The following is a 9,304-nucleotide window of genomic DNA, read 5'->3' on the forward strand; positions in this document are numbered from 1 at the left end:
TCAGCAGCGCATGCGCAAGGGCCGACACCACCCCAACCGAGCTTCCCTGCTTATCGGAGAGAGCAGGTGCGCGTGAACACGGGCGCGCCTGAGTATCTGAGTTTAAAAAAAAAAAGAACTGTGCCCGAGGCAGTGACAAAGACAAGTGGTCGCGGTCGCTCTGAATCTTATCGTATTATAGAAAAGGCGGGTTGGCGGCGCTTCCTCGAGGGTCAAAACGTACAATCGTCGAACTAGCGCTCCCGGCGTCAAGTGGAGTGCATCCTTCTTCTTGTAACGGTTTGCAATTGACCGCTTGAATGTGCCGACCACGCGTCACGGGTCGCGTATAGAGCCAACCGTTGGCAAGAACGCGTCTAGCGTAGCAGCAGAACCGATCGCGGTTGCGATAACCCATCGCTGCGTAGCGAAAGAAAAAAAAACGAACGCACCCACACGCAGTTTGTAGCAATAACCGCACAAACCAATGTGGTTTTAAATGTAGCTTCGCAGGTCACAGTAGAAGGGCACTGAAACTTTCTCATAACGCACACTGCTGTAGTCCACAAAGAACAAAGCGCACAAAACAGATCTGATACAGCCGCACTGCATTATTTCGTGTTTTCACTATATCATAACTTTCGTGTGCATGCCACGCAGGCCAGGAGTAAAAGGCAAGAAAAAAAATGATACGCGATCCTAAGCTTTGACTTGGCTGCTGTGGCATTTATGTTCTCTAGGCGAACGCAACGCGCCAGCCTCGACTGGCCGCCGAAGCGACGAGCTCAGCAGCGCATGCGCAAGGGCCCACACCACCCCAACCGAGCTTCCCTGCTTATCGGAGAGAGCAAGTGCGCGTGAACACGGGCGCGTCTGAGTATCTGAGCTTACAAAAAAAAAAAAACTGTGCCCGAGGCAATGACAAAGGCAAGTGGTCGCGGTCGCTCTGAATCTTATCGTATTATAGAAAAGGCGGGTTGGTGGCGCTTCCTCGAGGGTCAAAACGTACAATCGTCCAACTAGCGCTCCCGGTGTCAAGTGGAGTGCATCCTTCTTCTTGGAACGGTTTGCAATTGACTGCTTGAATGTGCCGACCACGCGACACGCGTCGCGTATAGAGCCAACCGTTGGCAAGAACGCGTCTAGCGTAGCAGCAGAACCGATCGCGGTTGCGATAACCCATCGCTGCGTAGCGAAAGAAAAAAAAAAACGAACGCACCCACACGCAGTTTGTAGCAATAACCGCGCAAACCAATGTGGTTTTAAATGTAGCTTCGCAGGTCACAGTAGAAGGGCACTGAAACTTTCTCATAACGCACACCGCTGTAGTCCACAAAGAACAAAACGCACAAAATAGATCTGATCTGCATTATTTCGTGTTTTCACTATATCATAACTTTCGTGTGCATGTCACGCAGGCCAAGGAGTAAAAGGCAAGAAAAAAAAGATGATACGCGATCCTAAGCTTTGACTTGGCTGCTGTGGCATTTATGTTCTCTAGGCGAACGCAATGCACAAACTGAACTCGAATTTCCGATAATGGAAGTTCGTATTTGGCGACAAGGTTGTATTTTTGACTAATATTTGCGTTTTTCGCCCGTGCATGCGCTTCACTGCGCTACTCTTTGCCCCTTCAACGCGGCTTCACTGCAATGCGGGAGTGTTCTGCGTTAAGCCGAACCAACAGGCAAAATCGCGCCTAGCACATAGAGTTCCCCCCCCCCCCCAAAAAAAAAAAAGCGGAAAAGAAAAGTAGCCTTATTTAAACGAGAAAGATGCCACGAGTGCCCCAACGGAAAGCTTTAAGGGTTACCGAAGGGTAACTGAGGGCGACGCAACGAGCTTTGGCAAGAAGGACGATGGGTGTAGCGTCACGAGAGATAGGAATAGAGCAGATTGAGGGGCGAGCGAACAAACGCGAGTTAATGACACCTTAGTTTAAACCATGAAAAAAAGAAATGGGCATGCAATGGGGGGGGGGGGAAGATGGTCATTGAGGGTTACGGACTCAATTCCAAGAGAAGGGAAGCGTAGCAGGGGGTGGCAGAAAGTTGGGAGGGCAGATTAGATTAGGAAATGTGCAGGGACTACATGGCGACAATTAGCACGTGACCGGGGTACTTGGATACTTATGGGAGAGGCCTTTGCCCTGCACTGGGCGTAACCAGGAGGAGGAGGATGAAAAGGTAGCAACAGGTCTTCATAACATACAGGTTGGAAAGCTGGAGCACCTTTGAACCCTTGAATATATTTCGCAAGGCTTGGCCACACGACAAGCTTGTTTTCGAGGCGTTCGCTCCCACTGCTGCGAAAATGTGCACACAACGGCTGCACAGTAGTTGCCAGAAAGCGGGCACTCTATTTTTCTTTCATAGGGAATCTTTCTTCCACTAGGGCAGCGGATTTTGGCAGGGCGAGCTTGCGTTGGCGCTGTGGTTTACGGATCCAAGCAATAGTGAACACAAAAATCCAGTGTTGGCTTTGAGCGGGATTCACATTGGTTGCCGAACCCACGGCTAATCATACACCCCCCCCCCCCCTCCCCGTCCTATAGTGGCTCATTACAGCAGACAGAAACATCGGATAAATAACAATCCTATTTCTTAGACATATAATTTGCCGATTCTCCCTCCTGGTTCTTTCTTTTGCTGTCATTTATTTTTCTCGAAGGCCGTAATAAGAAATTTGCTGGTGCGGCTGTCCCATTTGCGCGGCAAGAAGTGCGACGCTACACACAGGTGGAGTGGCCGTTTAATTACTCTCGTGGTCCGCGAACCGGCGTCGTTGCGTATGGTATAGGAATGGTGCGTGTGAAGTCAGTGCTCGCTTCGAGCTTGTGTTCTTCATTTTGATTGAATGAAGTCTCACCGAAGTGAGCGGGGGCCGATCCCGGAGGTAGTGCAATACCGGGCCGACCTGCGGCGGAGGTGAAGCAGGCTTCAAGCACTCCGCCAACTTCCAAAAATAGGTTTAATATCGTGGGTCCACATAGAACCCGTATCAGATATTAAGCTGATAAGAACAGAGTTTTTTATTATGCTAGTTACACATCACATCATAAATATTTGTTACGAAACCAAGGAAAAAACGGATAAAAGGTGTGTAGTCTAAAACCGGCAAACAAATGACTAAAAAAACTAGTTAGTGGTGTTAGTAATAAAAGGCTAAAACTGTAAAGGTGTAAAACAGCAAAAATCGCTTCTCTAAAAACATAAGATCATCTAAGAGGTGCCGACATGGGCTCTAAAAATCTTTGTAGAGGCGCTGATAGTATCGCTGATGCACAGGCGTTTGAGTGTCCGTAGGTATGACCTACTGCACAGCCTGCGCATCACGCGATCGTTCCCCTGATCCCAGGTGCCAAGGCAGCCGACGACCACCGCGTCCACCGTCACGCGTCCCATTTGCGCGGCATGAAGTGCGACGCTACACACAGGTGGAGTGGCCGTTTAATTACTCTCGTGGTCCGCGAACCGGCGTCGTTGCGTATGGTATAGGAATGGTGCGTGTGAATTCAGTGCTCGCTTCGAGCTTGTGTTCTTCATTTTGATTGAATGAAGTCTCACCGAAGTGAGCGGGGGCCGATCCCGGAGGTAGTGCAATACCGGGCCGACCTGCGGCGGAGGTGAAGCAGGCTTCAAGCACTCCGCCAACTTCCAAAAATAGGTTTAATATCGTGGGTCCACATAGAACCCGTATCAGATATTAAGCTGATAAGAACAGACTTTTTATTCATGCTATTTACAATACACAAAAAATATGGGTTACAAAACAAGGAGAAAACGAGTAAAAGGTGTATAATCTAAAACAGGTAACCAAATGACTAAAAAAAACTAGTTAGTGGTGTTAGTAATAAAAGGCTAAAACTGTAAAGGTGTAAAACAGTAAAAATCGCTTCTCTAAAAACATAAGATCATTAAGAGGTGCCGACATGGGCTCTAAAAATCTTTGTAGAGGCGCTGATAGTGTCGCTGATGCACAGGCGTTTGAGAGTCCGTAGGTATGACCTACTACACAGCCTGCGCATCACCCGGTCGTTCCCCACATCCCAGCTGCCAAGGCAGCCGACGACCACCGCGTCCACCGTCACGCGCTGGAACCGCCGGAGGAGATGACGCTGTACAGGGGCGTACTTCTCCTCCTTAGCCTTCCGGGCGTCCTGGAATGCCTGCAGCCTGTTCTCGAAAGGGCAGCAGACATCCAGGATGAGTGCCTCCTCTCCACGGGCCAGTACCAGGTCGGGCTTGAGTGATGTGTTGCCCACGACCTGGTTCTCCGCAATGACTGTAAACCGACCCAAGGCAGCCTTTTTTATTCTGGCGACGATGGTGTTATGACGCTCCGTCATGGCCCGGCTCTGCCGCATGCAGTGGCAAAGTACATGCGGCAGTGTCTCCTCCCCATACCCGCAGCGTCTGCATCTTTTGTCCGCTGCGGGTGCCCAGAGTCTTGTGGCATTGAGGGGGAGGAGATTTAGACGGGCTCGATGCACGAAGCGCCAGTCGATGAAGTGGGTGTAGCGGCCGGACCTCATGAAGTGGGAGTTTGCCGGGTCGGCCGCCACACACACCATCGCCTTGCCTTGGTTCGGTTTGTCTTGCAGAGTCCTGTCCCTTTCAGTGGAGAGGAGCGCCCGGATGGTCTTAACCAGCTTGTGGCGGTTCCTCGCTGACACAGAGGCCTCTCCGCAGTTGATGCGGGCTCCGTGCTCCAACAGCTCCCAGGCGACGGAGAGGCGACGGGAGGCTTTCCGGGCCTCCGTCCACACAGACTGGACCTGTGTGGACGTTTGTCGGAAGTCGCCCTCCGTCTCGCCTGAGAGGTAGGCCTCCATGTCCTCGGTGTTCGCGGGTCGTCTCAGCCGCCTTGACACTACGCCCTCGAGCTCTCCTGCCGCACGCTCCCGGACCTCCACGTCGGTCGACGTCAGTAGCTTGAAGGCTCCATCCACCCGACAGATGTCGCTGAGCTCCGCCGCAAGTGGGATCCCTGCACTGCCAGCCTGAGAGCTTCCGTACACGTATTCATTGGAAGCTCTGGCTGGCACGTACAGGGTCTTCTTGATGAGCGGGCGGAGCTCCTCGTCCAGGCGTTGCCACTCTCCTTTGCTGGCAAGGCCCACCCGCATGGCAAAGTTGAGGGCTGGATACAAAAATGTTTTGATAGCATCCAGCCTCTGCCATGGGGCGAGCATAGAGGAGAGCAGCTTTCTGCCCAGGTGGATGGCCTCGTCGACCGTCGTCTCGTCCGGTAGCACCCTGAACCCCACTGGACGGCCCAGGAACTTGTGCCCTTGGAAGTCGCCAAGCGCCGGAATCGGGTCGCCACCCACGGTGAAGGAGGTGGGCCGTGTACCCACGGGGTGGCGACCAGACAGGTGTAGAGACCGGCACTTGGCGGCGTTGAGTCGCAGCCCGAGCCGGGCCGACAGGGCTGTTACACGGTCCAAGCGGCTCTGCAGGGTGGTGGGATCCGCGGCCAGCAGCGTCAGATCATCGGCGTAGGCAAGGATGTTGTGCTGCCTATCGCCTCCCTGTACTGCACGGATGACCGGGTCCACCACCAGGTTGAAAAGCAGGCCGCTCAGAGGACAGCCCTGTCTCAGCCCAGCTCCGATGGTGATTGGCTCCGTAATGCCAGCTGCTGCCACGACGCAGGTGGTGTTGGCGCGGTAGAGGTCTTCAACGATGGTAGCAAAGGCCTCCCCCGCGCCGGCGCCGCGGACAGCGTCGACGAGGGCCTGATGGGCGACCGAGCCGAAGGCGTTGGCAAAATCGAGGAACCCCACGCACAGCTCCCCTCCTCCTGTCCTGGCGTCATCCAGGCGTCCCTGCAGCACGAAGTTGTGTTCGAACACTCCATCGTGCGGCAGGAAGCCCTTCTGACACCTGGACAGTACCGCATGGTCGCCCAACCACCTCTGCAGCCGGGTGGTGAGACACCCGGCATACAGTTTGGCGATCGTGCGACCAAGGGCAATGGGTCGCCAGTTTGTGGGGTCCTCGCGGTCGCCCTTCTTGTAGATCAGGATAGTCCTCGTCGATTTCCAGCTCAGGGGCGTGCGGCGGTATTGGAGGCATACGTTGTATACCGCCGCCAGGAACCTGCCCTCAGGGTCCACCTGCCTCCAGTGGTGGTACGTGAGGCGGTCCTCCCCTGGAGCTGTACTCTCGCATTTACGGAGCTTGGCTGCGACTTCTTCCGGTGTAAAAGGGCACAAGTCCAGTTCTTCGGTGGCTGGAAGCCTTGACCTCAGGATGCTGGTATCCACGGATGTTGGTGACCAGAGGTTCGAGTAGTGGTCCTGCAGTGCGTGGGGGTCGATCGGGCAGAGCTGGGACGGGCCTTCAGTGATTAACCGCACTGCCCGGCGCCGGTTCCTTCTGTATAGAGTTTGTATCTGCTGGGGGTTGTCGGGGTTCACCTCGCGCCTCCGTGATTGGCGCGAGTCCCCGACTGGCAGCCGCAGGTGTTTGGTTGCGGCTGCAATGGCACGGTCGAGGATGTTTTCAAACCGTGCCCACTCCCCAGCAGACTCAGGCAACCGGCTCAATGCCCGCAGCTCTGCCGTTTCCTCCGCTAAGGTCCACGCACTGCCCTCTGGCCGTGTGGTACCAGCATGTTCGTCCTGGGTCCCGAAGTCCTGGTTGCTTCCGTCATGGTCCTGCACCTCTGCCCTGCCTGGGGAGAGCTCCTGCATGGCCGCCGGCTCGTGAGCCTCGGAGACTGGTGCTCCCGGGCTGCCTCGGTTGGACGGCAGCGATGGTGTTGGAGAGGGAGAGGCCGAGGCCGCGGTCCGCCCTGACTGGTTTGGCGTCCGCGGAGAAGGTGCCTCGGCCGTCTCGCCATCGCTGCTGTGTCCGGGTGTTCCCCGAGGTGCCACAGGAGACGGCTCCTGGTCGGCGGCCTGCCCGGTCGCCACTGCTGGTGTTCCAAGAGGGTCCTCAGCGGGACCCTCGGTGCTGTCCTGCTCTGCTGGGGGGGTGCCGTTGCTGTCCTGCTCCGACGCACCAATGGCAGCACCCGCGGCGAGATCACGCCTGGCTGCTAGTGCCGCCTCCCTCCTGTGCCACTGCTCGTGGTTGCTCAAGCCCCTCCTTGTGGGGAAGGACATTGAGCAACTGCCACATTGGTGTGGCAGGGCAGCAGGGGGGGCGGCAGTCGAGTTGGCTGCAGCCAGGCAGGCGTGAGAGGCTGGTCGAAGCCCCAGTGTCTCACCGCAGATGCTGCACACGTTGATGGTGCGCCGGATTCTGGTGCCGTGTTCGAGTTCCAGGTGCCGCTGGAGGGACTGCCGCCGCGCTGTCCATTTGGCCGCGGCATAGGCAGCTCGGCAGCCCTCTTCGCAGCACCGGACCGTGTGGGGCACGGGAAAGAACACCGTGAGGGTGCCATCCTCACGGGCCGGCTGGCGTTCCTGCCCAGGGGTGTTGGGGTCGCCATCGTCCTCGCTGATGTCATGGACCGTGCGGCCGTGGCCCCCAGAGTCCATTAGATGGTCTTACCTTCCGGACCCGGCGGCTCTCCTTAAAGGAGGCCAGGTCCGGAGGCTAGGGGGCCACCAGGGATGGCAGCGAGTGGGCCGGGCCCATGACAGACGATGGCGAAGGCAGGGGCCAGCCGGTTGTGCCCCAGCACAGCACCAGTCGGGACGGCAGGACCAGCGGGCACCCCGCAGGCAGGCAGCACCAAGCAGTGGTCGGGCCGAGCGGGGCAGGAGTCTCCGAGGGGCGGCAGGCAGCGCCAGGCAGCGGCAGGACCAGGAAGCGGGCCGGTGTGGGTCGTCCAGGGGCCACCAGGTAGCAGCACGTGGGTTGTCCTGGAGGCAGTGCAGCAGGGAGCCGAGGGCCTGTAAAGACAGGGCTGGGATAGGGGAAAGACACTGCTATAACCGGAGCAGGTAACCGGGCGCCTCTACAAAGATAAGTGTGTCAAAGGCCGGGCAAGCCAGCTGCATTGACTACACTTTGATCTTAGCCAAAAGGCCGAGAAGCGATGTCCTTCACTTCACTCCATTGTACTACTGCCTTGTGGGCGCCCTGCCGACATTGGTAACCTCAGCAACAGCGTGGGCAATTTTCTAAATTTCAGCCTGTCTAGAGACTCTATGCTCTCTATCTGAGGAATAAACTCGCGACGCCTCAGTCTTTCGCTGTTAACGAAACGCTGTCGCGTAGAAACGAGACCCGAGTGCAAGCTTGTTTGTAAGGCCAAACCAACGACGGCAACCTCGTAGAAAACGGAGCAGGCGAGCGGAAAACACGCGCAAGGGGAATGCTTACTTCCGTCTGAATGCGGCCGCTCGAGGTGACTTTCTTTGAGGCCTTCGTTTCAAGCCCGTGCGCAAGTGTAATATAGCACGCGCATTTCCTTCATTTCTTTTTATTTACCGCAAGGCCCACTGAAAATTTTGATACGGCACAGGCCGGGACGGATCGCAACGTGTAGAATCGACCGGCAGAATTAGGTAGCGTGCCCCATGTACGAAGACGAGCAACATAGAAGTGAATGAAAAAAAAAATAAATATAGAAAAGACTGCGCACTCCTTCCAACCGGAAACAGAGGGGGGAGAAGAATCGCCATGTGAAGCACAGGTATTGTATGTTAAAAAAAGTGCTACCTCATAATCTTTACCACTATCCCGCGCGCGTGTGTTTGTATATGTATATATACACACATACATATATATATATATATATATATATATATATATATATATATATATATATATATATATACACACACACACACATGCTAGCATAGCTTAAACGCAGCTTTGAAGCTCAGCCTTACACAAGAAGAAAGCACCACCCCTTTCGCAATCCCCATTTGAACCATTTAAGTGAGAAACGTGAGTACAGCCAGGTCGTTCGAAACTGGCGCGAAAACGCATTGGCGCCATCTGTGTACGGAACTAGGAAAACCTACGGACTTCGCCATACAGAAAGAACGGTAGATGGCGCGAGCGAACTAGAGCCAGTGAGTAATGGCAGAAACGTCTTGGGAAGAGAGAAAAAAAAAACACGCAAAGGTTGTTGGCTTGTGGCAGCATTCTATTTTACAGCGAGTAAAGAGCATAGCAGCTTCTAAAGGAGCAGCTAAAAAAAGAAGAACGTGAGAGAGGGAGACAAACAGGCGTGTTTCCTTAGAATGCAGAGCATGCAGCACACACAATCAAGTGCCAAAGAGACCGGGAAAGCAGATGGCGCGAAGGCGTATGTCGTCAAAGCTTGAAAGCAATTTATAAACTACAAGGCGCGCCGAAGTCAACCTACTCTCATCAGGTTGCTCCTGCCTCCGATTGCATTTAAATTAAAATTACAG

The 9,304-nt window shown here is 54.8% G+C and overlaps 1 protein-coding gene and 2 non-coding genes across 3 annotated transcripts; all 3 read right to left on the reverse strand.

Annotated features, from left to right (window-relative positions):
* Window positions 1-2,852: 2,852 nt before the first annotated feature.
* Window positions 2,853-3,044, reverse strand: LOC142565045 (U2 spliceosomal RNA). The gene has a single exon (XR_012824767.1). It is a non-coding gene; the product is annotated as a U2 spliceosomal RNA (small nuclear RNA).
* Window positions 3,045-3,550: 506 nt separating this feature from the next.
* Window positions 3,551-3,740, reverse strand: LOC142565023 (U2 spliceosomal RNA). Its single transcript, XR_012824747.1, has one exon. It is a non-coding gene; the product is annotated as a U2 spliceosomal RNA (small nuclear RNA).
* On the reverse strand, window positions 3,680-5,382 carry LOC142564271 (uncharacterized). The gene has a single exon (XM_075675209.1). The coding sequence runs from the start codon at window positions 5,171-5,173 to the stop codon at window positions 3,896-3,898; it is 1,278 nt and encodes a 425-aa protein (XP_075531324.1). The 5' UTR covers window positions 5,174-5,382; the 3' UTR covers window positions 3,680-3,895.
* Window positions 5,383-9,304: the final 3,922 nt, after the last annotated feature.

This window comes from Dermacentor variabilis, chromosome 11 (assembly GCF_050947875.1).
Source record: "Dermacentor variabilis isolate Ectoservices chromosome 11, ASM5094787v1, whole genome shotgun sequence".
In the NCBI taxonomy this organism is placed as follows: domain Eukaryota; kingdom Metazoa; phylum Arthropoda; class Arachnida; order Ixodida; family Ixodidae; genus Dermacentor; species Dermacentor variabilis.

Coding starts and splice junctions, on each gene's coding strand:
- LOC142564271 (XM_075675209.1), bottom strand. CDS start 5,173: ATGCTCGCCCCATGGCAGAGGCTGGATGCTATCAAAACATTTTTGTAT.